Source organism: Vicugna pacos, chromosome 17 (assembly GCF_048564905.1).
Source record: "Vicugna pacos chromosome 17, VicPac4, whole genome shotgun sequence".
NCBI lineage: Eukaryota > Metazoa > Chordata > Mammalia > Artiodactyla > Camelidae > Vicugna > Vicugna pacos.
In genome coordinates, this window is record NC_133003.1 from 24,328,776 (window position 1) to 24,355,964 (window position 27,189).

Sequence of the window (27,189 nt, forward strand, 5' to 3'; positions counted from 1 at the left end):
TCCCGGCAACCCGCGCCCCTCGCGCGGCGCGCGTGGCGCCCCTCGGCAGGGCCTCCCTGGGCTCACCCGCTAGTCTGCGCGCCCCGCTGGGTCCGTGCCGGAGGCAAGGGAGACGCAAGACTGAGGTGCTGGGGGTCTAGCGCCTCCAACCGCCCCCTCCCCTTGTGTCCCCAGCCCACAACTTGCCGAGGATTCCCCCAGAGGCCGTGGCGCAGGGCACGCGGCTGCGCCTCCGGCACCCGACGGCGCTGCGGCCCGGCGCGGACCGGCCCCGACGGGAAGAAGCGCCGCCAGGGACCCAGCGCCGACCTTGTCCCTGCTCCGACCCACGACGGAAGGGCCCCCGCGCCTCACCTCGGATTGTGGACGGAGCCAAGGGAACCAGGTGGCGTCCTTGGGTCGGTTTTGGCTTCCCGGTCGGAGCCAAGCGCACTGCTGTCGTCCGCACGTGACAGCCTCCGGCAAGGTAGCGTTAACTGGGGAGCCGACGGAGCGGCGGCTCCATCCCAGATCCGCGCGTGTCGCCGCGGGAGAGGGCTGCGTCCGCCCGCCTCGCCCACATCGGGGATCTGGCGCGACCCTTGAGACCTAGAAAGGCACCCAAATGCCCTCTGTATACGAAGTCAGACCCGGACCCCCCCTTCCCCCTACCCACCCGGCACACCCGATGTCTCCAGGCTTCCGCAAGAGGCGCCCTGTAAATCCGAGTTTTCCTGCAGCTCGGGGCCCCGGCGAGGGGGCACAAGACGGCTGCCGAATTCCGGCAGGAGAGCAGGGGAGGAGGTTAGAAGGGAGAGGGCGGGTCGAGACAGAAGCTCGAAGGTGGCTACAAGCCGGCCCAACAACCCGAGGTGCTGTTTCCTCGAGGTCGCCCCTTCCCCAGCGAACGCAGGTGCCGATGGGACACCCCACCTCCCCATCTGCTCTGGAGAGTTCCCTGCAGAAGGGAGTCCCCGACCTGCGAAGACCAGGAGTGCCCGGACTCCGGGCCGAGAGGAGGTCTCCGACAGGGCACTGATGCCTCCTGCCTTTCAGGGAGAAGAAGGCGCTTCCACCTCAAGAAGGAGGTCTCGGGTGCCAGATACGACCCCATTCACTTCCCTCACTGACCTCACCACCGCTCTGGGAGCTATCATCCCACTTTACAAAGTTGCTTTAAGTCACGCTGCTGGCTGGATTTGAATCCAGATACATACATTTTTAAACTGCCGCTGAAAAGACAATGTAGCAACCAGAGAGAGAAAGAAAAATAGAAAACGAATAAACTACTATCCGTGATACTACTACCGAATGCAACTTTCCTCCGGTGAAACCATTCGCCTATATACACGTCTTTACATAGTTGCAAACACACAACTCTTGTGTTTGCTAACATTTTTCTTTTGTTCACATGAGTCATTTTTTAATGTGTACTGGTATCCTCATCCATTCGCTCAGTATCCTAAGATGGCATATTTTGTTCCCATAAAATTGCTAACATATTTCTTAGTTCTGCACTTGGGACAAATAACTGGCAGTTAAATAACCAGGCAGAAGGCTAAGAAACAGGATGGTCTTGCCCCACTCTGCCATAGGACTTCCCAAAGAGCTGACCCACTCATTCCACGCTTCCCAGGAACAAGTGTAAAGAGTTCAATACACATTTCTAAGAGTTGGGTGCCATCTTTTTTTCTCCCCTATATTAGTAGTATCTATTAGTAGTTCAAGGTTACTTTAGTATTTCTTAGATGACTTTAAATGTTTTCCGTTGCATTTACTATGTGTATTTCCCTTTCTGTGAATGATCTGTTCATATCAATTATCTGTTGGGGACCTGCACCTCTTCTAACTTTGAATAAGCATTTTTTATATTACAGATATTGTTCCTGCGTCGTCACTGATCCAAATATTTCCCAGTCCATTGTTCTTTTTTGTTTTATTCAATCTGTCATTCTAGTCCTTTGTGATTTTTTTATATTCCTTCAGTGATGACAAAGTGAACTTTCTTCCACCCATCTGATACTCTGTTTTCTGCTTGTTTCCTAAAGTTTCATTTAAATTTAATTCTTCGATGATTATCCATGGCAAGTTGATTTTGCTGTGTAGGGTAAAATATGAATTTAACTTACCACAACCCTCACCATTTTTATTGCTTATGCAGTCATCATTTATTAAATAGTTCTTCCCCTTTGTTTAGTAAAATCTACTCTTATGCTTTTGATTTTGGTTGGTCTATTTCTGAATTCTCCATTTCCTCTCATAGACTTTGAGAAAATACCACGTGGCTCTAAATATTGGCTTTTTAAAATAGATTCTCACATCTGGTGAGGATAGAATCCCCTTATGAGGTCTTCTTTAGTTCAGAGTATCACTTAATATCCAAACTGGTTTAAGAGCAGACACATTCTAGGAACATCATACAGGGGTTAAGAGTGCTGGCTTTGGAAATAGGAACCATCCAGGTTCAACACTCACCAGCCGTGTGAACTTGCCAAGCTGCTTATTCCCTCAAGGCCTTAAAGTCTTGGTCTATAAAATGGGGTAAGAGTAACACCTGCCTCACAAGTTCAATGTAAACTCAGTAAATGTCAGCTGTTTTTACTGATACTTTAATTTCAAAAAAAATAAAGATTTTGCATGGAGTTATATGAAACCTATGAATTAATTTAAACAGATCAAATATTCTATAATATTTTATTTTCCCAACCAGGGCATGTGCTATCTTTCAATTTACTCAAATATTTTAAATCTCAGACAGAAGCTAGGTCCTTCATTGACTGCAGCCTGTCTCCACTGCTCACCTTCGTGACCCTTGAGGAAGAAGAAGAGCAGAGAGCCACAAGGAACAGTTGAAAACTACCATTTAAGAGTCTGCCTTGTGCAGGGCCCTGTGTGGGTGTGGGCATGTATGCACAGGCAGGAAATCTTTACCCCTTGCAACATCCCCCAGGATAGGTCATCACATTCTCTATGGACAAAGAGCAAACTGGTAGCTTCCAGGTCACTCAGTGAGAGGCAGAGCTAGACCACAAACAAGGTGTGCTAACTCCTTGACACCTCTGCTGCTTAGAAATTCAGGTAGTAGTTACAGAAGATGCAGCCCCCTGAAGAGCACGGAGAGAACTGATTTCTGGTCTCAGAACACATCTGCCTAAAAGCCTCCCAGGGCTTCCTGTTGCACTTTGAAAAAGGCAAAAGACTTACTTTGGCCTGTAAAACTGGCCCTGGCCACCCTACAAACTCAATAGGCACTCGCCCACTTTACTTGCTGCAGTTTACCTGTCCCTGTCTCCTTTCCACCCCATAATTATGTCACAATCCTTCCCACCTCAGGACCCTTGCACATGCTGTTCCCACTGCCCGGCACTCTCTCCATCCCACCGCGGGCACTGACCTTCAGGTAGGTGGTACCACCTCATTATTCCAGTATCTGTTGAAGGAGGTTGTCTCCTCAGAGAACTCTTCCCTGCCCACTCCATCTGAACAGGTTCTCTCTCTCCTGCAGTTGTTTCCTTCATGATTGGTATTTATAATTTATATTAGTATTTGTTGGTCATTTTGGGGGGTTCTGTCACCCTAATCTAACTCCACAGACATCAGTCGCCCTGTGGGCCTGTCTCAGTCACCATGGGGCTAGCCCTTTCCCTGAGAGGCAGTGGGTTGACCAGAGGGTAGCTAGTGGGTCAGCTGGCAACATCCAAGACCAGAGGTTGGCACACCCATGAGGTATCCCAGCCATTCCCAACTCACTTTTTACTGGCTCTGGAGGGTGGAGGTTATGACCCCCTGTCCTCGCTGACCAAGGGGTCAGAGTTACATGCTGTTGCATGTAACAGTAGCTTATTCCTTTTTCTTGCTGAATAGTGTTCCACTTTGTGGATATGCCACATTCATTTATCCATTCTCTTGATGGGCATTTGGGTTCTTTCCAATTTAGAGCTATTATGAAGAATGCTGCTATGAACATTTAGGCACAGATCTTTCTGAGGACATGTGTTTTCATTCCTCTTAACAGCATATGTATTATATAATATATTAAATATTAAATGTTTTAGAAATTTTCAAATGAATTAGTAATATAACATGATCTATGAAAATATACATAATAAAACATAATATGAAATAGTAAATGTATGATATGAAATGTGTAACATGTAAGTAAACATAATTTTCAATATATAATAAAATAATTAATATGACATGTATTAAATATTTTGAATATGTATTTGAACATATGTAATAAATGACCCATCAACAGTCATACACATTAAAAAGTGTATATGTACATATATATATCACACATTGACATATATATGTAAATAGATAAATACACATACACACCTTTATCTAATGTGTATGCCTTTGATGGGACATTTAGTCCCCATTCCCTGTGGTCCTCTATCCATCTGTTCTAGACACCACACTGAAAAAAAGCAGTCAGCCAGGCTTTACCCCTGAGTGAAGTAACCTGAAGAGAGGCCAATTTCAAGACCTGGGGATCAGGTTGGGGCTGAAGGGCTGACATTTAGAACCAAGACACCAAGGATTACTATTCTGGCCAAAGGCTCCTATCTTTGGCCACTTGCAGCCCAGAAGCCAGGAGGGAGGAGGGAGGAGGAAGGAGGGCCAGCTCAGGTATAGAACATTCTCCAAGCCCACTGTGCTCCTCCTGGAGGGTCAGGGGTAGGAGGTTCATGAAGAGAGCTGGCCATTGGGCTCTTGGAAGGGAATTGGCAGGGCAAGCCCTGCAGGAAAGGAAAGGGTAGAGGGAGAAATGACCTTGGACCCTCTCAGTCTCTCTCCAAAGCCACCTGCTGGGCTTGGGCAAGCACAGCCTTTATCTCTCTGATGCTCAGAGTCCTCCCTCCATACCCTGCCTGCTTGCCATGACTGGACACCACAGTCCCTGCCTGTCCCGTGCCCTCAGTTGCACTCCCTGCCTCTTCCCAGGCTGCCATTTTTCCTTTTTTTTTATTAAGATATAGTTTATATTCAATAACTATTGGGATATTTGTATGAATCTATAAAATGTTAGCAAGGACATTTAATACGTTTGTTTGATGCTGTTATAGCAACAGGGAAGCTTAATCTCCTTGATAAACAAGAGCCTCAGAGTTACCTGGCTGGGCTTCTAGCCAAATGTGCGGTGCCACCTCTAGGCCCCCAGGTTGGTCCCTGCTTGTCAGCACTGGGTGGACTTGGCAGGAAAGAGATTTCTGAATAGTACAGACAAAATCAGGGAAAATGCCAGTGGACCTTGCTTTACCCAGTGGCTTTGTACAAAATGAAGTGTGGCCAATTGAATTCTAATTTTCTCATTACTTACTTTATAATTCCTGAGATGTGTGATCTTCATTCCTGTCAAGTGTTGCTCCTAAGGGCCTCCAATTTCCATTCTTCACTGTCTTCAGACAGGTCTGAAGCACAAAACCTGGGATAGTTACTTAACTTCCTGATAGCAATTATTTTATCCTTAAAATTTGGCTAGTAGCATTTGGCTGTTGAAAGCACAGCAATGCATCCAAAGATGGCTAGAGGTTTTTTCAGCTCTAAGATGTGGGATTGGGCTGTGAACACAGTTGTGAATATTTTAGAGGAGTTTTCTAGCATTTTTCCAAGCATCAGAGCCAGATGAAATCACTCACGCATGCTTCCTCTTGCTGATGCGGGCTGTGTGCCTACACAGGTGGGCATGAGGCTCACAGATAGCACAGTTATATGGCCAGCCCAGAAATGCTCCCAGCTGACTGAAGCTCTCCGTAGGGTGGGTTCCGTGAAAGGGGGTCATAGAAAGGACCTCTCTCCAAGAAAGGAGGCCTGATTTCCTCTCCTGAGCTGGGAGCAGGAAACCTAAGTCTAGCCCAACTTGCTTATAACTGTAGGGGTGGAGTCCCTTCTCTTCCAGGGCTTGGTTCTTCCTCTGTGCAGTTGGGGATGGGGAAATGGCTCTACAGACCTTCCCAAGTGCCTTTGTGCTGGGTCCTGTGATAGATTCAATATGGCAGCCGGGGAGGCGCTGCTGGGGACTGGCAGCCTTGGCAGGTGGGGGCAGGCTCTCTGCAGACAGCAAATGCCTTGTGTGCTGTTCCTGGCAGGACCCCAGCACCCAGAGGATTAAGTAAGAACATGCATGTAAAGGCCTTAGTGTGATGCCCGAGTTGTAGTTGGGGCTCACCAAATGTGAGTTCCCTTCTCCCCAGCTGGCTCCCAGGGGGTAGAACCCACTCCTGTCCACATCAGCCAGACTCTTGCAGCTTTCTTAGATTAAGAAACTGAGGCTTAGAGAACATTTGTTTGCCTGAGGCCTACTAGCAAGGATGGTACTGGGACTCTAGCCTGGGCAGGGTGACAACAGAGCCTGTGTTTGAGCTACCACACAGTGTAGCCATCACTTGTGCAGAGAAACCTCCCATAACCCTCCTGACATGAATGTGTGTGTGCCCATGGGGCCCTTGGTAGCTGCAGGGTGTCTCTCTGCACCCTGCCTCTCCCAGCCAGAGACTTCTGCCTCATCCGGACCTGGCCAGCAGAGAAGCCCAGGAGTGGCTGCCTCTGGGGTACATGCTCCGTGAGGATGCCCACTCCACTCCTGTGTAAGAAGCTGTCCATGTTGTGACCACACCTCCTTTAGGGCCACTTGACACAACTGGGGAAGTGGGTGCCAATTAAGGGGACTAATGGCGGCCCTGCCCTCCTCTTGAGGCTGTGCCTGCAGCCAAAGGAGTTAAGGGCCCGCTTTTGAGCCCTTGCCTGGCCTCACTCCTCCAAGCAGGCTTGGAGTAATCCCAACCGTTCTTCTGCCGCTGCTGTTCTAAGAAGGGGAGGCGCTGGGCAAGCTTGGAACCGGGCTGTCGGGAAGTGAAAGGCTCAGCGAGGGCTGGTGGGTCTAGGCCCACGTGGACTTCTGCTCAGTGTTCCAGCCTCCGCTGGACCCGACTGGCAGCTGCTCGGAATTCGGCCACCAAGTCCAGGACCCGCCACCCCATTGTCTCCCGGCCGCCCTGCTCACCTGCCCTTTGGAGAAAACACACGGGATGATCCTGCCCTCTAGTGGCTGCTGGCGGTAAGGCCTCTCCTCTCTGATCCCAGGCCTCAGAGGATCCTGGTGCCCCCCACTCTGTTGCGCAAGAACAAGCCAAAACTGAGGCTACTTCTAGGAACTGGCACCAAGCAGTCTTCACCTCTGAGCACCTTTGAGCCCTGAGGGCCTCGTTTCCAGATGTGAGCCCCCAAGCCCGAGGCTCTGAGTGGTCTCAGGATCCTAGGGTCACCAGGTCTGAGTCCACTAAGAAGGAGGCCTAACTGTGCCCAGGATGAGGGCCCTCAGGGACCATGGTCAACACAAGCACCACAGGAGGTGGGGAGAGCCTTAACCCAGGCTCCCCAAATGCTCACACCCCATGCTTCCCCCCATTACAGCCTCTGTATCAGGCTGTGACCAGTGCCTGTGGGTGGGGGGAGCACCACAGGACTTGAAAACTTGGCTTAGGGCTTGACACGAAAGGTGCTTTGCCTCTGGACACCGCCATCTGTGCTCCAAGTGAAAAGAGGTGGGGACATGGGGGAGGAGGGGAAACTAAGGGGAAATTCCACCTGTCTATCCAGGGCCTCTGCACCCTCTGTCCCTCAAGGGAGGCCCAAGTGTGAACCCATCAGATAAGCAAGTCTTTCCTCGCCTTTACTGAACCATGGGCTGGGGCTGGGGCCAGGTCAGTCCCCAGCCCCTTTATGCCTCTCCTGCCAAGCCCTGAGGCCTTCTTCCCTTCATTTCTGGAGGCTGAAACTGTGAAGAGTCGTGGCTCTGTGCCAGGCACTGGGGATTCAGCATGAACAAGATGGGCCTGACTGGCCCTGGGGCAGTTGGTGCCTGGGGGAGGAGGTGGCCTGTGACAGCACAAGTCCCTAGAGAGAAGGACTCAGTGCCCAGTCAGTCCCACCCATCCCACAAAGACCCCGCGGCCCTGGGCAAGAGCCCATCCCAGGAAGTCTCTAGGTTCTGACAAGGACATCGGAACTCCAGGCCTAACCTTACACATGCACACACTTCCTGCTCCCAATTAGCACTAATTGGACAGCGGGAGAACTCAGAGACCATGTAGCAAAAGCAGTCAGGTCTACAGGGTCCCCAGGAGGCAGCCCCCAGCAGGGACCAGGTGAGCTAGGTTTTGGGGGTGGGCCCTGGGGTCCCTGTCTCTCTGAGGGGAGATCAAGTGACAGGGCCACATCTGCCAGGGACCTCAGTGGTCCCTCTGGAAGACGAGGCTTCCCCAGGGCTGAGGCCGAATGGGGGATGGGGCCCCTGACAAACACGTCCCTTTGAGGTCTTCCCACCAGCTCCTCACCCCAACCTGGCCTCTCCATTTCCTCTGCTTCAAGTCCTCACTCTAACTGTCATCCACTCACTCGTTCATTCATGCATTAAGTGTCCATGGAGCCTCCTCTGGCCAGGCCCTGGGACCACAGAGATGGACATGCAGCTGGTCAGCAGGGTCTTGGAGGCCTGCTGAGGAGGCCAGACCTTGTCCTGGGGGGACTGGTTGGTCAGAGGCAGGCCAGTGAGAAGGGGGGTCGGTGGGTCTGAGGGTAGGTGGGGTTCCTAGGGCTTAACCCCTCCACTTGAGCAGTCTCCTCCTCTACTGCTCACCCCTACCTAGGCCTGGGCCCAGGTTGGCATGGACCACGGGGGGCAACCTATTGGGCTGGCTTCATTCCATTCCTGGTGGAGAGGAGAGGGCCAGGCTTGCAGCATGGTGTGCTCACGCACAGAAGGGTCAGCCCTATATCCTCCTCCCTGCGGCACCTCCCCTCCCTGGCTGGCACCTCCCCTCCCTGGCTGGCACTCTCTGGGTGAGGCTGTTGTTTCCTCAGCCATTCAGACTGGACTCAGGATAGGCCAGCTGTGCCAATGTCCATAATCAGGACTGTGGGCCCAGCACTGCTAGGAAGTTCTAGGATTCAGGGGCAGCTGGAACAGGGGGCTCCAAGTTCAAGCTGCTCTGAGGTGGGGCTGGAACACACATGCCTGAGCCACCAGGGCCCTAGACCCCAGGGTGCAGGCCCCGAGCCCAGCAGCCCCCTTTACACCACACCACATGGCTCAGGCCCTCAACCCCAGGCTTGGGTGGTGGGAAGAAAGCAGGTATGTCTAGCCTGGCTCCCACGCCCCAGAACATCCCAGCAGGGGGCAGAGGCTTGGCTCTGCTCCCCTCCCATCTCCACCTGAGAGACCAACAGTCCTGGGCAATTTGGTGTTGCCATGACAACCACACACTTTCTTCCCTACTTAGCAGATTGAATCTGAGTTGCAGATTAAATCCTGGTTAGATGTCTGTTTGGAAGAGATGTGGCTGCTTGTAGAGAGCTATGCATCCTATGTTTCCCAAGTGCCTCTGATACCCACTGCTTGTTTTCTGATGGCTGAGCCAGGGAGATGTGTCCTGCACCAGTGCCTGTGCCCCTGGGGTGGTCTCAACCCAGTGGCAGAACCCCCAGCTGGCCTGGCCTCCAGCTTGCAGGACTGTGTGGACAACACTCCATTGTGCAGCCACAGGGGCAAGCTAGATGTTGGTCATTGGAGGCCCCAGATGATGCTCAGACCTCTTCTATGTAAGGCAAAAGGGTTTCCAGCAAGAGTTCTGGATGCAGGAGGTTCTCTGTCCCCTTCAGGGGTGTGTGTTGCCTTTAGGGACTTGGGCGGCCACAGCCAGGAGTTTCCTGTGTGTGAACAACTGGATGACAGGCCCCCAGGCCCTGGGTTCCTCAGAACCACCATAACCTCCTCGCTTTCCCTGAAGCTGACCTTAGCTGACTCTGATCAGTGAAGGCAAGGAGTAGTCTCCAGTGCAGAGAGTAGAAGCTGGGGTCAGAACTCAGCACCCTGGCTGCCCTCTGGTGACGGAGGCCTGGGGAGGTGGGAGAGTGTCTTGTCTGCGATAAGGGGGTGGCTGGTGGTCCTAGGAGGCACGTGTCCACCTGGCCGTTGGGTAGGGACCGTTAGCATGTTTAATGGGAGGTAGCCATGGGTGGTCAAAGCAAAGCTGTCTGTCAGGCAGACTTACTGCCTAGCCTGTTCTCAGATCTGCCCAGGACAAGGATGGATGTGGGTATGAGGGAACATTTCAGGAAGGGTCACCCAGGATGAGCAGGGAGACCAGCTTCTGCCCTCTGCAGTCAGGGCTGAGGTCTCTGTACAATGTGCAATCCTGCTGCAGGTTAAACCCATGGCATGGTCCTGTTTATGTTGTCTCCACCCCCACTGGACTACAACAAGCTCAAGCGAGGGGATGGTGGCTCTTGATCACAACTGCATCTCCTTGGCTAGATCTGCATCTCTGCCCCCATCCTACTACTGCTATGATGCTGGGCAAAGTTCTTTAATTTCTCTGAGCCTTTTCCTTCTGAGGAAGGGAGGGGCCTGCAGATGGGATGGTGGGAGTGAAGGAGGTGGGTGAGGGGCTCCTGGAGCAAGGTCTCCAGGGAAAACCCAGAATCCATGATACCTGCTGAGGTTAGTCATCTTGATAAGAGCTTTATAGTGTTGACTCAGAGTTTTATGATAAAGTATCAAAAAAAGCAAATAAAATAATGAGACAATAGCTTGAGGAAAAACAACAGATTGTAGTAGAAAGGAAATAGGGTACTACTTGGTTTAGCAGAGAACAATGTTTCTATAGTTTGAAACATGTAAACACTGAGTATCAACTTACTCCAGATCATAACACTGGAAGAATGGGGGAGGGAAGTGTGTGGAGAGGTGGCTGTTTGAGCTCATTTCTCCATACCAGGAGGTCAATGTTCTAAAGGTGGTGGTGGCAGGGGATCAAGAAACAGCAATATAAGCAAATCATTTAGAAATATGAAGAGAAATGGAAGAATAAATGACCAAAAAACTAAAACGATGGGCGAGGGAGAGGGGAAGCTTGGTACGTGGACAGAACCTGCCGTTTAGGGGTCATTCAGTTTTTAAAACTAGGTACCTGTATTCTTTTGATCAAAAGAAAATCTGAAAATAAAAATAAGTCGAGTTTAGACAGAGAGCAGGCTGAGGATTGAGAGGTGGAGTAACTCATCCAGGGTTGCGGGGTCAGGAGACAGCCTGGGGGGTTCCACAGTCAGCTCTGTGGCCGAAGGCACAAGAGCTTAGAGTGACCTTGTCAAGACCACGGGACTCCACCTACAGGCTGGCAGCTCACCAAACGTCCACCAAGATTGCACAAATGGGCCTTGAACCTAGTGGGCTGCACACCAGGCCTCCAGGCAAGGGAACAAAGTCCAAAGCCACTTCCCAGAGGAGGCCATATCACCCCAAAGGAGGAGCAGGAGCAGCGGGTGGAGATGCCTGCCCAGGTTGTGTCACTTCCTGTTTACTGGTAGCTTTTGTTTCCAGTGCCCCAACCAGGCTGATGAATCAGATTCTTCAGGGCAAGGCCTGGGGCATCAATGTCTTTCCTGATACTTCTTGGGAAGCAGGTCCTTGTGTCAGACACACCCTCAGCACTGAGATGGGCGCATCCTTCAGCCTGCAGCCAAGGAGGCATTGGAGCCTGGAGGGTCAGGTCCTCACTGCCAGCTTGTGTCCACCAGGGACACCAAGGTCCATGGCTCCCCCAGGACCTTCCCAGCATCTGCAGTGGGAAGACAGTCAACTGAATGACCCAGTAACAGGCTGCCGTGACCTCACAGTGAATGTTGACCATTGCCCGGGTGCCTGGCATTTTGCAAAGCCCTTTTCAGATGTGGAACCCATGTGAAAGGAGGAGTTTGGCCCACTGGCCAGCAGGTCCTGAGTCAGGGCTCCGGGCCAGCTGGTCATTAACATGGTGTAACCCGGGCAGGCTTCCTTCCACCCTGAGCTCCTTCTGGGGTGAAGTTGGGTCCAGAGGCAGTGCCCTGCTCTGACACAGCAGGAGCGCTCTCAGGCGTCACAGGCGGGCAAAATGCAGAAGCAGGACTGCGCTTAGAGGTCTCGGTATCAGGATATTCTCTTCCTCACTATTCAACATAGCAAAAAACTGGACACAACTTGAACTGGGACAAAGTGTAGTAAAAAAAGAACAATATAGAGGGCAGTGTAAGCACAGGAGGATGTGTGTACCACATACAAAGGGGAAAAAAAGGCCAGTTAGAAATGCCCATTCACAGGGTACTGGCTGCCCTAGAACACTTCATGATTCACAATTTATAAGTTAATATAAGAAATACATAAGATACATAATACCATCAGAAGAGAAGATCATTTGTTATCAGGCAGAACAATACATGGAGATATTTTAGACTCCGTGATGACTTCTGCTGTAGCCTAACTCCCCAGCCTGAGCGCAGGCCCAGTCTCCAGGCTTCAGGCTCCAGGGTCCAGCCTTGAAGTGCACAGGCCCACCACTTTCCCACTCTCCACTGCAGCAAAGAGTGTTGCACAGTGAATTTCCTTGGGTCCCTGCCATGGCCCCCGAGTCACAGTGGGCAAGGTCAGTACCTTGTGTAGATGAAGAGGATCTTATGAAGAAACAGGGGCAGGGCTGGAATTAGAACATGATATTCAGGCTCTCTGGCTCTCTTGCTTTATCTGGATCCCATCTCCCAATTTGGGAAAGCAACCGGAGCCCTGGCAGAGTCAGGGAAGTGGTCCACAGAGGCTGATGGGAGTTGGGTGGCCTGGAGCAACAGGCTCTGTGGATCAGAATCAGGCACACCCAGGTCACAGCCTTTTGAGGAGGAGCAAGAAGAGAAAAGGAAACAAGAGGAAAACCTGATGGACTCCCCCACCACTCAGATATGACCCAGACACCAAAGGTCAACAGCCTTTCTCCTTCCCCAAGGATGGGTGCCAGATCCAGATGCATCTGGTGTCCCCCTGCTGTCCATGAGTCCTAATTGTGGGCAGAACACACTTTCCTTCTTAGAAAAATCCTACCTTAACAGTAGCACTCCAGACAGCACCCTCTGGGCACCCTAGGTTCTGGCCTTTCTCTTCCTCCCAGCTGCTTCTGGAAGCGGAAAGCCAGTTGACCTGAACCTCGTGTCCTTCATCCCAGTCCAGAGAAGGAAAAACAATGAACAAAACTGTAATTAGAGGAGTTGATAGATGCTACCTGGTCTGGGAGGCCAGTTGCAGAGACAATGATGGGGTTTTGTTGGTTTTTTTTGAGGGTGAGGAGGAAGAACTCAACAAGTTTCAGATTAGCTATGATGAGTGGGTTCAAGGTGAAGACACTGGCAAATTGGAGCATGAGTGACCTTGTGCCTACCACAGGCCAGGCTGAAAAGCTGAGGCCAGGAGAGCCAGCTCTTGCAGCCGCCCACCCGCAAGGCAGGACCAACTCAAACCTTTCCCTTTTCTTCAGAAGCTGCTGACAATAGCTGGCCCTCTTTGGACAAAGCCACACTGTCTTCTATCACCAGGGGCCTTTTTCCTTTCTGCTTTAATCTAAGGCTACAGGGAAATCTAAACTACCAGCTGAGGCAATTTCTGAAATTGCTGAAAATCATTTAATAAGCTTTGGAAGCATCATTTCCTGATCTGGGGAGCCACTCAGACTGAGCCTGAAAGAGGGCATGGGCAGGCCGCTAGTGGCTCTCCCGGTAAAGTGCAGCTTTACTTCCCCAGGCTCGGCTCCCCGTGTTTGCCAGGAGTCAGAAGGCCTTGACAGTCTCCCTGACCCAGGACCTCACCATCCAAGCTCCTCCAGGCAAGCTAGGCTGAAAAGGAACTTTCGTTTTCTCTTCACCTGCAGTTTTGCCTTCAAGGAAAGGGGAAAGAAGTGTTTCCACTGAAGGAAAAAAGACTTAACCACTAGCATGTCTGTGGACTGGGGTTAGGTGGGGAGGAGGGAGCAGGTAGGGGTGAAACAAATGTTCCCAGGGGCCACCGTTCCTCTCTGCTTGGCAGATTTATAATTCTACTCACTACTTACGGAGAGAACACTGGGATGGTGCGAGGCACCCCTGCTCATGCCCCTACATCCTCTCACATATTCCTTTCACAGCCTATGAGGCAAGTGCTCTTATGCCCATTTTTGGACAAGTAAACTGAGGCTCAAAAGGATTAATCACCTTGTTCAAGGCCACACCATTTGACGTGGGGCTGTGTCTGCTCCAAGACCCTCTCTGGAACCCTCCTCACCACCTGCCTTCCTAATTCTCAGGGGAGAAGGAAGATTGAGCTGTTGGAAGAAAGGGAAGGACACGTGATGGGGTCAAGAGCTTAGGCACCTGAGTCTGAGAGGGCCCAGGGCCCAGGGAAGAGGTGGTGAGGAGAGAGATGAGTTTGGAGACTCCACAGCAGGTGGTGCCGGGCTCCTGATGGCACCCTTAGAACCAGACTGGGCAGAAGCCAAGGAAAGGGACGAGGACCTGTGTTTACAAAGGCCATGTGTTCTGGGTTAGTGCATTCTGTGGGGGACAGGGCTAAAGAAGAGTGGTTAAATTACCAGTAGTTCTAACGTCTGCGCTTCTCTCTCCTTCCCCAGCCCAGCCATAAAAAGGCCTAGAGTTGGGTCAGTAGGGGTGGGGGTGGGGAGAGCAGAGCCTGGGCCAGGGAGGGCTGGGTGGACGGCGTCAGGAGGACTGGCTGAGGGGGAGAAGCAGGAGAGAAAGCTGGCAGGGAGGCAGGTACACAGGACCTTTAGGAAGCCTTGCTATGGGTTGTGTTGAGCTGTGTTTGCCTGTCCTACCTCTGTTCTCCTTCCATCCTCCCTGGGCCATGTCAGGTGAGCTGGAAGCAGATGAGGAAACCGAGGCACAGGGAGGCAAGATCTCCTGCCTCTGGTTACAGCGATGGAGTGGTGTGAGAAGCCAGTTTGCGGCTTTCCCACTCCTTGGTGAGGTCACCTGGGGTCAAGGCCACCCACAGACTGTGCTGCCAAGCTGCACAGATCACTTTTTTTTTGTAATGCAACATGATTTTTGGCTGGATTTGTTTCTCCCAAATATTTATTTGTGCTAATACCAGTGCAAAACTATTACCTTAAATTCTTTAAGATGGGATGAAGACTGAGGCAGGGGAGAGATTGTGGGAGAAAAAGTCATGGAAGGACAGGAAGGAGGTTTAAAACATTCAAATCCTGTGGATTTCAAATTTGGTGGTTTTTAACAAAAACAACCCTTCTTTCAAGCAAACTCTTAAACTGACCCCCAATTTTGAGAACAACTGGAGTAGGAGCAGGATGGCCCCTCTGTCCTCTCAGGCTCAATGTTAATACCACAGATCAAATCCAGCCCCTTGTTAATGAGGGAGGAACGGAGCCCAGAGGTAGATGGTGCCTGGCACATGCTCAGTGCTCTGTAATTGGTAGACCGAGGGAGACTTGTTTAAGGTCACCCAGGAGTCAGAAAAGAGCAGGCAGGCTGGGGCATAACCACGTATGCAACACCATGGGCCACTTAGAAAGCAAAACCTGGCTCGTGTACTCCAGAAGGCAGACACGGACGCAAGCGGATTTCCGCAGTAGTGGTGCAGATGGAAGAAACATGGCCGGCAGGACTCCTCTGGGGTCCTTCCATCCAGAGCCTGGCTGTCAGCCCTGCATTTGCAGGTTTGCTACAGGGAAGGCTGAGAGGAGGCAAGGACAAGTAGCCATCGAAGCTTGGGCATCATGCCATCAGCCCTGCACGATGTCACTCATGGTTACAAAAGATATAAGGGAAAAAAATGCAAGTAGCTCCATCCCTTCTCTTGCCCTGCAAGCCTGACATCTGCACACCTGCAAGAACGTTCTCCTGCCATTGGAGAGATGCCACTTGGGGGTCTCACAAGCCATGTTAGGAAGAAAAGAATCTTCAGCTCTAGCCTGGGAACATTAAAATCATACTACACTAATCTGGCTTTTCATAAAATTGTTGTGTTAATGCCCTGGGAAGACAAAAAGAAAAGCTATTTTAGCAATGTTCCCTAGTTGGGTTGGGCTTCTGTGTGGAGGAGAACATTCCTGTTTTTCTCATGGCTACAGTGTTTTGGTCCTCCTGGGTCTTCATGGCCCTCCCTGCCTGGCCCACGCAACCAACACAGGGCAGGCTGGAGCTCATCCATGCCGGGGTTTGCAACAGGCACCTATTAAAAGGACTGAGGCTTTTGTGTCCCCTGTTCTCCGGGGAACAGTCAGAAACCATAAGATCTTCTGAAGGATGCCCTCTGGTACCCCTGATGCCATTCTCCCTGGGGTCTCCTTTCATGATCTTCAAAAGGAAGCTCCAAAGACTGAGTAAGGAGCCACCGTGAGTCATGTTTTCATTTCAGACTCCCCCTTTCTCTCCTGCCTGACGAGGCCGCATGGAAGCCACACACTATTAGTTCCACATAATTGAAAAGTGTGTCAGGATCTCCCAGACGCGAACCAGAAACATGCTGCTCAGTTGTCACCTCCAACGTGACTGATGCAGTCGTGTCTTAATTAGTCACTGCTCACTGCACTGACAGCATCAGAGCCCCCTTTCAAGGCCCCAGTCTGTGGTGCAGGTGAGATAAAAGGGCCGAGAGTTGCCAGATTTTCACTACTCTGAACCCAGGTGGCCTCTGTCAAATGCCATCAGTCAGGTAAGGGCCGCATTTTGACAGCAGAGTCAACAGGGTTGTAAATTTGGGACATATTTTTCGGAGGGAGGGAGGTAATGAGACCAGTAAATCGTGGACTAGAAGATTCCTTCACAAGTCAGCTGTTACATCACAGGCCCTCATGCAGCTCTTCCAAGGCTGAAGGGGCAACTCTGGATGAACCATGCCACTCTGCCCAGCTCCTGCCCAGCGAGAGCTGATTGAACGGGGTGCTCACCTGCCCCGAGAGGGTGGCCCATCCACTGGCTCACGTCTGACCCTCCATCCACAGCAGCAGCCCTGTGACAGTAACCTGGGCCAGTTCCGTTTCCTCTCAGGGGCTTTGCATTCAGAACGGAGCTTAAAGCTGAGAGGAGAGATTGGGGCAGGGGATAAAAGTGGTGAAAGAGGCTGTCTCATCAGTGGAAGAACCTGGGCCTCTATCCAGAGCAGCACCTGGCTCGGGGAACTCCTCTCACTGCCCACCAGCCAGACTGCCCACTGTCTTCCCAAGCCCCCAGGACACTTGTTCATTCGGCCTCACAGGCACGGCATTCAGGACCCTTCAGCTCTCCCAGAACCTACAGAAATGACTGAAATGGAAATGAAATTTACCGGTTCCAAAACACAAAGCTTCAAAATTGATGCCCAAATGTCTACAGAACATAACACCACACCAACTAGCCAAACATGACTCTGGTATACTCACATACTTGCTGTGTTCAGTGTGGGACATGGGATAGGTTTGACAAGGCTTGGGGATGGGTCTCCATGGGGGACAGAGTTCTGGGTGCACCTTCTCTCGTGAGGACCTATTTCATGAGGGGAAAGACCCAAATCCCCACTGCTCACCTTGCACACTTTCTCTCTAAGCCACACTGCCCCAGAAGGATGGAGAAGCTGACAAGACAAGAGCGACTGCACTTTGGGATGGGGGTACCCACCAACTTCTGCTAATTAACCTGGAGGATAATTAAGAATTATTTATAAGACTTCCTTTATTAGGCCCTTAAAGGAGGCTGAACTACATTAGGAGCCCATTTTCCCAATTTCATTCTGATATACCAGACAGTTCTGGTTAAGAAAGACTGACACTGAGTTGTAGGGTGAATTCTGCCAAGGTAACTGGAGCCAGACTGATGAGGTGACCTTCCCCACAAAGTCTTCAGATAAAACATCTTCCTTGCTGCCCTTGAAAGTTATTTAACAAATGAAATAATTACAACATTAAGGGCTAATTCACTTAGGTGGAGTAAATAACAGTAAAACAAATCATTTTCCACCTGCATGTGATTGGTTCAGAAGTCTCATTTCCAAATTGAACATGAGTCAAGTACCTGATTGAGGAAGATATGAAAGTGAAGCAAGACACCCTGCACTCCCTAAAACCCACATGCCTAAAGTCACACACCTGCTCTCCTTGCCCTGATACTAGTCCTGACCCACCAAAGAATGGCTGCTTATTTTATAAACAGGCCAAGACAAAGACCAGGTGGGGTGGAGAAGACAGGAGAGAGAACAGTGCAATTGACAATGGGAAACGCTGCTTCAGGCAGAAGGAAGAGCAGTGGATGACCCACCGGCCTGTCAGGACCGGACACAGATGGCTCCATCACAGGCGCTAGGAAGCCAGCCCCCTTTCAAAGTCAGAATCACAGTCCAGTTATGCCAGCATGGGCAGAAACATTCTGATGAGGACTAAAAATGGATCACACAACTCAAGGCACCTGCCCACCTTCCTTTTGAAATGTAAGAATTTTTCTTTTTTGGAAGGAGAAGGGGTACGAAAGAAAGCACTTTACAAAGATGTGAAGAAAATAATCTATTAATTTTAAAACCAGGGAATTGACATGAAACTAGCAATATGAATACATGATTTTTTTTAAAAGACAGGAGGAAGAAGGCTCCCTGCTGAATTAGGCTGGTAAGTGGCAGGGAGCAGGGCAGAGTAGGGAGCACCTCCAAGGCCAGGAGGCACCACTGAGGAAGCACTAGATAGCACAGCAGCCTCAAGGGGGGCCCTGACAGGCCAGCTCCAAAGTCACAACACACGTGTGGCCAGAGCAGCACAGAAAGAAGAAATGCTGTTATTCTCAGCACCAAAAGTGTCTTCGTATCATCAGTGGATGTGCTTTAGAGACTCATTTCCATGAAGTAGCCACACTATGTTTTAAGTGGTCTGAAAGCTCAAAGTGTGATTCCCCCTTAAAATGGGTAACATGGGGCAGCTCAGCACCCATGGATGGAAGCACCCTGAGGCACAGGTGTGGCTCTGGGGGGCCTTTGGGGAAATCCCCAGAGGCAGTGGTTGGGCTCAGGGAGCAGCCAGGGGCAGTGGCAGAGGCCGTGGGTAGCAAAGGGCTTCCTGCCCACATGCTAGAGTCCAGGAGGCAGGTGTTAGTAAGGGGAAAACACCTTCTTTTCTTCCCCAAACCCTGGGCCATGGGAACTCCTCTTCCTAGAAATGGGGAAGCAGGCCACAGGAGGGAGCCCTGGGCTGCCATCCCAGCTGGCTGTCTCTCGAGAGGCTGGCCCTGACTGCGGCAGCCTGGTGCCCACAGCAGCGCCCGAGATGAGCCTGAGCCCTCGCTGTCAGACAGAGCCTCTCCAGGCTGCAGAGCATGAGCCGCAACAGACACCATGAACGTCAGCACAACTGGGCCTGGGCCCTAAAGCCGGTTAAGGGCCGCGGGGTGCACCAATCTTGGTTTGCTGAAAAAGTTGGTCCCAGAGCCCGGCACCTGAGGTCAGGAGTGGGTCCTGGAAACCCACATTTCTAACTTGCAATCCAGGTGATGCTGAAACAGGTAGTCCCAGGACCACAGTTTAAGTCTGGGGTCAAGTGGGCAGGGGGTGGGTGACAAGGTTCTAGGGGAGGGAGGAGTGGTCAAGGGCAGTAGAGAGGGAACTTGTGAGGGCTGGAAGCCCATTTCTGTGCATTCAAGAAACAAAAAAAGTACTTGGGAGGGAGCACTGCCTCCTGTGGGTACCACCTACCTTAACCCACAAGGAGATCAGTTCTTCTGAGCTAGGCTGGCCCTGCCTTACAAAACATGATCAAGGTCATGCTTCTGGAGGGCCTCTGAGGGCTCAGTGACATCTTGTATTTAACTACTTTTCCCTCAATTAATACAAAGCATTCTCTCTCTGACAACAAAAAAAGGTGTCAAGGTGACTGGGTCCTAGTCTCGGTTTGCTGGTGGGTCTTTATCTTTGGACTTCTGGCTCTGGGCCAGTGGGTTTAAACACATACATTTTAGCCAAACCACCATCTGATACAAGTTGCTCTGCTCTCTGGGTTTAAACATAGGAAGTTCAGGGACATTGGGGCCAGATGATTTTACTATTACCATCCAAGATACAGTTTGTGCACATAGCTCCAAAGGTCAATCATCCAATTAATTAATACATTAATGAGGAGAAAAATGCTTTGCTGCCTTAGAACAATGCCTCGTGATCTCACCTGCTGGGTGCAGGGCAGGGACATAAACACCTTAGCCGGGGCTCACATCATGGCCCAGAGGACCAGACCCACAGGCCTGTGACTCTTGTTCTGGGGCTGGAATTCAGGTATACTGACCAGTGCTAGAAGTGATGGGCCAGTGGGAGGGGTGTGACTCAGTGACACTTGCCAGATAGAATTCACTCTATTTTATTCTGAGGAAAAAAAGATATCTCTCTTCAACTTCAGCTGTCATCTGTGCAATTTCCGCATGAGAAGTTGACAGCCAGATGCAAAGCAGTGTTCCCTTCAGGGGACAAGGCAGCTCAAACTAGATCACAGAGTCCTTCAAAGCCCCACTCTTTCAGGTGGCCAGGCTACAAGTCTTGAGCCAGCTCACACCTGCTCTGGGAAGGCACGTGCTGGCCTGGGGGTCACAGCACTGAGATGAGAGGTGTGGCCCTCAGGGCTAACTGTGGGAAATGCGACCTTATGCTTTCATTGCTTGGATTTCTCACTGAGCAACATTTCTCCTTCTCTAAAAACCCAGGCCACAGTGCTGATGTGGGGAAAGTTACACCACCAGGGCCAACTTTGTTCTTGTTTGGTGCATGACATCACGTAACACCAAGTCTCCTTCCTGCTTTCACAGGATCCATGAAATATTCCTGTGAAGGGTAAAATGGCTACATCTCTTCTTCTGGTCCAGATGATTATTAACTATGAACATCCAAGATATAGTTTGTTGGAGGACATAGCTCATAAGGTCAATGACATCCAAAAGGATTTAACATATGACTCAAAAGAAAAATGCTGATTACAACAAAATGGTGGAAAAAATAATTACATCTATTTTAAAAGAGCTTTTTTGGTCTTCCCTTGAAAATGGAACTCCTCCTTCTGTCTAAAACCTCAAATGGATGTAAGTGTCTGGTCTGGTGGTTTGCTGACGTCTCACCTTCCTGGGCAGGTCTCATTCCACTGCAGACCCCTCAGCTTGGCTCTTCTGCATAGAAAATGTGTTCCACCCACAAAACGGCCCCACAGCTGCTCCAAGTGCCAATGCTGCCCCGAGGTCACGTTGTTTTGTCAGCGAGTCTGGACATACCTAATTGAGTCCTAAGAAAGTGGATCAGCTTGGTCTCTGTGAGGAATGCCATCCCAAGAGTGGCTCCCAAACAGAGGGCCCCCATAGCAACGTGCGCCAGCCTGGCCAGCCAGCCCAGCTCACAGCAGAGGAATACCTGCAGAAAGAAACCACTGTCACTGTCCCAGCCCCTCCAGCTGTACCTCCTTCCTCCGGGGCAAGCCAGGGAGAGCAGAGGGCCTACTGTTCCAGCTTCAAGTCAGATAAAGGCAAAGGCATGCCAGCTGCCACGTACTAGGGTTCACTCTGCTCCCATGAGTAACACTGCTCAGCCATGTCTATCATAAGGTGATGTCCCAGAGCTTAGTGGGAGGGGGAAGAGGTAGCAAGTACTTGTCTGGCTGGTTCAGGCAGAGCAGGAAGGGGACACCTAGAATGAGGGACAGTGGGCAGGCTGCAAAAGCACGTGGTGTGACAGCTGGGAGTCTCACCTCTGAAAGACTGGTAACGCCACCACTGAGGGCAAATGTCCCGAGGAGGACTGGCGACAGGCACAGGCCAGCCAGGGGCCTGTGGGGGCTCTTCTGGTAGTAGCGGTGGATGAAGCAGAGGCTCTGTGTGATTCGAATGCCCATGTTGAAGCAGTTGGCCAAGATGAAGCCCACGCTGCCACACCACCGGGTCAGGAGATAGGATAACACCAGGAACGAAGAGGACAGGGCCAGCATCGTGAAATTGTACCTGGCGAGGGGGAGGCAAGTGACACAGGGCAGTGTCAAGTGCTTCAAGACAGGGCTGCTGCCAAGAAAGTGGCCATGAACACAAATTCACAGAAAGCACCTTTGCATTCCCACGACCTAGCTGATTTTTCACAATAAAGGATGCTAAAGGGATAACGGAATTGTCACTGTTTCCCTCACCCCTACAGAAGAGAAAGAAAATGAACAACTCAAGATATTTATCGTGTCTAAGGTAAGTCTAATAACTGGCCAGTTTAAGTGACGCTTTGTGATCAGAACACATGAAAATCCCGTTCAGCCCAAGACTTCAACGTGAGGCACAAGAATATGACTCGGGTAACAATCACAGGTGAACGCTCACTCACTGTAAGGGGTGCTGAGGATGCCCTGGTGGATGAACACATGTGGCCCTTGCCCCGTGGAGCTTGGATTTGTTTTATGGATGAGGAGACCAGGACAGAGAGGTGAGTGATTTGCCTAAGGAGTGCGCTGACACCCCAACCTGACCCCTGACCCCTAAACTTTAACACCTCACATCGCTTCCCCTGGAAAAGGAAGAAGCCCTGTAACCCTGGCCAGTGGACCTCACTCAAAGCAAGTGGCCAGCTTCCAAGATGAAATGGAAACAGGCAGCGAGGTCAGGCCCCACTTCAGTGCTTCCCAGACTCTTACACGTCCCTTTTTCTGCTCTCTGCTCTCCAGAGCTCTCTGGAGTCTATGACTGGTTGGCTTATTCTGCTCCCTTCATTTCCCTATTTCAGAGCAGCATGCCTCTTGGTTATCTTCAGTTCTTAGCAAGGGAAACTGAGTCTCAGCAAAGATAAAATAGCTGCCACAGTCCTCCAAAAGGCTTGTGGTACAGCCACAAACAAAATTCCCCAGTATCTGCCTAGCACACAGCAAGCATTCTAAGTATATAGCTGTAGAGGGAACCAAACCCCTTAGGTCCTCAAGCTGTGTCAGCTGGGTTAGGAAACCTCAGAGGCCATCACTAAGGTTCTGTGCTTGAGGGAGAGGTGGTAAGAAAGCTCCTGTGTCCCCCAAATGCCCAGGTTCTGGTCCGGGGGCTGAGCAAGGCCAAGGTGTAATAGAGATACAATTCATCAGAGTGGGTGGTAAGAATAACACACGCATACAACTGTACTCCAACAACGGACGTGTGCTTTCATGCAGAATTCCAGAGAGAGAATTTATTTGTTTCTTTTAATAAGTAATGGAAATATAAGAGCCCACATCTTCACAGGGGAAGTCTCCTCACTAACTACTATCAATGATCAGAATGTCCAACTTCATAAAAAAAATCACCGAGGGTGGGACCCATTATACGCCAGTGCTCTGACCTCTTTTCCAAAAAGAAGCAGAGATGTGTAATCTGGTTTGTTTGTGTTTTTTTCAGAAACTATCTCAGAAAGATCTACCAAGACCATGGTTTAGAGCCATAGGCTCACAAACTTTCAAAGTCATCCTCTCCCAACTCCAAGTAGAATGGAAACAATGAATGAAACCAGCAGATAATTTATGCTCATTTAAGCAGGGACAAGTTCCACTGAAGTTTCTTTGGTGTGGCCATTTGGGAGGAGCTGATGATGACCAAGTCCATTGTTTTTTACTTGAAGAGGGGTCTGCAGCTGTTGAACTTCCCAGAACTCACAAATCTATACCCTTAAAGGCATAATCTACTTTAGGAAAAAATGAGAATTTTAAAGATAAAATTAAAATACCACTTTTTAAAATCAATGTAAAATTAGTCAGTGACAATGACTATTCTCCAAGGTTTGGTTGACATAAACAGTAAGTCATTTGATCAGGCTTATCTAAAGATGGATGGTCAAGGATGTTGACTGCAGCAGCAACAGAAGCGTCCCCCAGAGAGTGCTGGCTGAATATATCAAGACAAAGCCATATCATGCAGCCTCTGCAGCCATGGAGAGGATGGCACACGTCTCTAATCTGCCAACATGAGAAGATCACGCTCACCCTTCATTTAACAGTTACAGAGTCCGACTCCGTGTTGGGCACTTAAGGGTCAACAAAGCAGACAAAGGAGCTTTCAGTTGTGGGCCTCAGCATCACTGTCCCCTCTGCTCGGAAGGCTCTGCAGCATCTCTGCACGACAGACTCTTCTTGGTCATCCAGGCCTCAGCCTAAATGCCACCTCCTCAGAGGGGCCCCCCGAACTTAAAAGGCCCTGACTCTCATGACATAGCCCTTTTAGTTCTCTGCAAAGTACAATATTTTCTTATTTACTTGTTTGCTATCTGCCCCCTGCACTGTCAGCTCTAGAAGAGCAGAGATCTTTTTTGTTCATTGCTGTTTTCCTAGAGCTTAAAGCAAAGCCCATTAGAGAGTAAATGCTCAAAAAGCATCTGTCAAATGAACAAAAGAAAATGAGATACCCTTAACAAAACAGTACGAAAATTCTTCAATAGGACATAATGTAAAATCCATCAATCTTATCCTATATATATTATGAGGTTATTAACAAAAAGGCCACTTGCAGTTCAAAGGACATTCTAATATTTCACATCCAACCAAATGCACTATTTTTATTTAGAAAAGCACCAACTAACCTGAAATTGGTTAAGGAAAAACCCATGAGTTTATAAATATTTTTCTTCAATTCAGAATCTAAAACATCCAATGCAAATAAATCATAACATTTCACTAAGCTGTTCAAATCTACTATAAGAAGCCCTACTAGAGGTTTCTATCTGGCTAAACTCATAAAGATGAAAAAAACGCTGGGGTCTATGATGAGCCCATGGGCTCAGAGAGGCCAGGGGTTGGGGCCAAGGGCCCAGACAGAAAGGGGGCTGGTATATGTTTAATATAGATCTGAAGAGCATGCTTAAAGTCACATTTTACTCTTAGGGGGAGTGAGTTACTCCAGATGAGAAAGTGTCTCTGTCTCTTCTCTACGTTAACTACTAATACCACGAAAATAATTTTTCAGATTTTAATATACTGCCAAAATTCCATTACAACTAACTGAGAAAGTTGTTTCCTTCGGTTCAATGCAATAAGAGGAACCAAAGCAACCAGCCACTGCCTGTTTTCCCTCATGAGTTGGTTGTAAGACATGTTTTTAATGTTTTAAACAGGCCTAGTGTTGACTCTCCCCCTCAACACTAATGCTGAAATTATAACAAAATTCCCTTCAAAGAGAAAGATTCCTAGTCCAGAGCTCTTTCCACTAGGCCTCAGTACCTCATTTAGTAGGCTTCAAATTATAGTTTTAAATTAATTCATGTTAGAAGCATCTTTCAAGTAAAAACACAGTATTTTCAAAATTAAAGAGACCTTTTCATCCATTAAAAAAAAAAAAGGATGAACTCAAAGCAGTTTATAGCTATAAATTTAACTGTCTGAAGCAAAAACCATTGTCTAGACCACTATTTGAAAACTATGGGTTGTGACCTGAAAGTAGGCTGGGAAATCAATTTAGTGGGTCATGACATGGCAGTTTAAAAAATGAAACAGAACAGAATTAAAAACCATCAGTGTGTCCTGCACGTAACTAGGGTATTGTTGCTTTGTGAAAGCTTCGTTTCAGCCACAGCTAAGTATGCCCTGGGTCACGGTGCTCAGTGTAGTTTTTACTCTGAAAACTGGTCTGGACCAGTGGTTCCTGAGGCCCCAGCTATCCTTAGCAATCTCCTGGAACTGTGTGAGAAAAGATTCCTTGGCACACACCCCTAAAATTCTAGTTCAGTTGGAAGGGGAGGGGGCCAGGACCCCCTCGGGGAGTCTCATCAGTCCGGGCTGGCACTGCTGCTCTAGACTCTAGGTCTCACCTGTGGTGTCGCACACACAGTCACCAAGCCTGTGAGACAAGCCTGTGAGGAGGCAGACAGAGGCTGTTCTGAATGAGAGGAAGGCGTCCCCAGCTCTCTGAGCTCCCCTTTTTATATCCACCACCACCAGGCCTCTGAGTGGTTTCAACAGCACTCGAAGAACTGCCGAGGCAGCGTGAAACCCCCTGGAGGCCCAGGCCTCAGGGGCAAAGAGAAAACAAGGGCTGCTCACCTCATTATCTACACTCACTCCTCTTCCTCTCTCCTCCTTCCTCTCTCTCCTTTGCCCCTATCAGTTTAATTCTTCTCCTCAAACGCTCACTGCAGTGGTGCCTTCAGTTACTGCCTTACTACCTTCTGGCATTTGAGACACGAGAAATGAGTGATCCTGGGTGTGGGTCAGAGGCTTTTATCAGAAGTTCACAACAGAGTCATTGAGGAGCTTTGAAGACATTTCCGTGCTTAAGGCCTGCTGATTCTGCAGGTGCAGCGGGAGAGAGAGTGGGGGAAGCAGGGTGGACAGGAATCTGCATTTCTAACAAAGTCTATGGGGCATTTTGATTCATAACCAGTGTTAAGAACTACTCCTTGAAGTTCTAGGGCAGAGGTCCTGATCTGGGTCAATGGATGGAAAAAAATGTGGCAAAACTTGTATGTGCACTTGGGCCTTTCTCTGAGGAGAGATGTCACAGATCCCTGAGATTCTCGAACACCTTCACATCAGAGTCTATAGCTGTGCAGCTTGGAGAAGCTGTCTGGTAACCCGCTGAGGCACTGGGCAAGGAGTGCAGGAGTGGAGTTTGCCTCGTGTCTGCCTCTGCCACCTGGACCAACACAACCCTTCAGGGCCCAGATTTCGTCTTTCACAGGGGGAGGTGAGGAGCAGTTGCTGCCCCCAACTCCCAGCCCTACCGTGAGGAGGACTCACTGAATGGTGCCTGAGGAAAGCCACACTCCTAGCTCTAAAAGAGCCTTCTGAAAATGCATGTTCAGGATGAAAAGAAAGAAGTTTTTTCATTTTGACTGAAGGCCATGATTAAAGGTGTGCCTTTACGATTACCCACCTGTCAACCTCCTCTTTGCTCATGGCAGCAAATGTGAAACACTCAGTCACTCCGTTGATGGCAAGCAGGAGGACGTAGAGACAATAGGCACGCAGCAGAATGGGACCTACAAGGAAACAACCACTGAGACTCCAGAGCCCAAACGGGAGGCCCCCGTGCACCCTGACTTGGGCTGAGTGGTCACAGAACACTGGGACTGGGTCATGAGCCCTGCTGGTGTTGTCACTGGGCAGATGCATGCTCGAGCCTATGGTCTTAACTATCTGGAAGGACTCTCAATGTGCCAGGCACTGACTGAAAAAAAGCAGCTACAAACAAAAGGACAATTACGAATAAATGTACAGATCTCTGGCTTAACAACTAAAAGCTGATCTGGCCAGAAAGGAAATTTCTTGCTTTTTAAATTAGCTTGAAGAAGTCTGCTAATTTGAGCACTTAGGGACACAGGTGGCCCTGCATGTTCAGAGAAACTCATCTGAAGAGGCCCTGAAGAAAAGACCTCGGGGAGAAGCCCAGGGCTCAGGAGCAGCAGGAAACTACGGAGACAGAACACCCACA

General features: G+C 49.9%; 1 protein-coding gene and 1 long non-coding RNA gene across 4 annotated transcripts in view; one reads left to right on the forward strand and one right to left on the reverse strand.

Moving 5' to 3' along the window:
* The first annotated feature begins 127 nt into the window (after window positions 1-127).
* LOC140686769 (uncharacterized) lies at window positions 128-14,024 on the forward strand. Of its 2 annotated transcripts, none has more exons than XR_012060665.1 (4): window positions 128-466; window positions 1,036-3,379; window positions 6,752-7,042; window positions 13,583-14,024. It is a non-coding gene; the product is annotated as an uncharacterized lncRNA (long non-coding RNA). The 2 variants fall into 2 exon arrangements; XR_012060666.1 differs by having other exon boundaries at window positions 6,870-7,042.
* Window positions 14,025-20,140: 6,116 nt separating this feature from the next.
* The window catches only part of RFT1 (RFT1 glycolipid translocator homolog), a 54,200-nt gene continuing 47,151 nt past the window's right edge, over window positions 20,141-27,189 (reverse strand). For both annotated transcript variants that reach the window (XM_072941493.1, XM_006196545.4), the window contains 3 exons: window positions 26,632-26,737; window positions 21,525-21,774; window positions 20,141-21,190 (listed from right to left, as the gene is read on the reverse strand). In XM_072941493.1, the coding sequence (XP_072797594.1) occupies window positions 21,023-21,190; window positions 21,525-21,774; window positions 26,632-26,737 (524 nt within the window). In that variant the 3' untranslated portion in view covers window positions 20,141-21,022. The remainder of the gene's footprint in view (window positions 21,191-21,524; window positions 21,775-26,631; window positions 26,738-27,189) is intronic.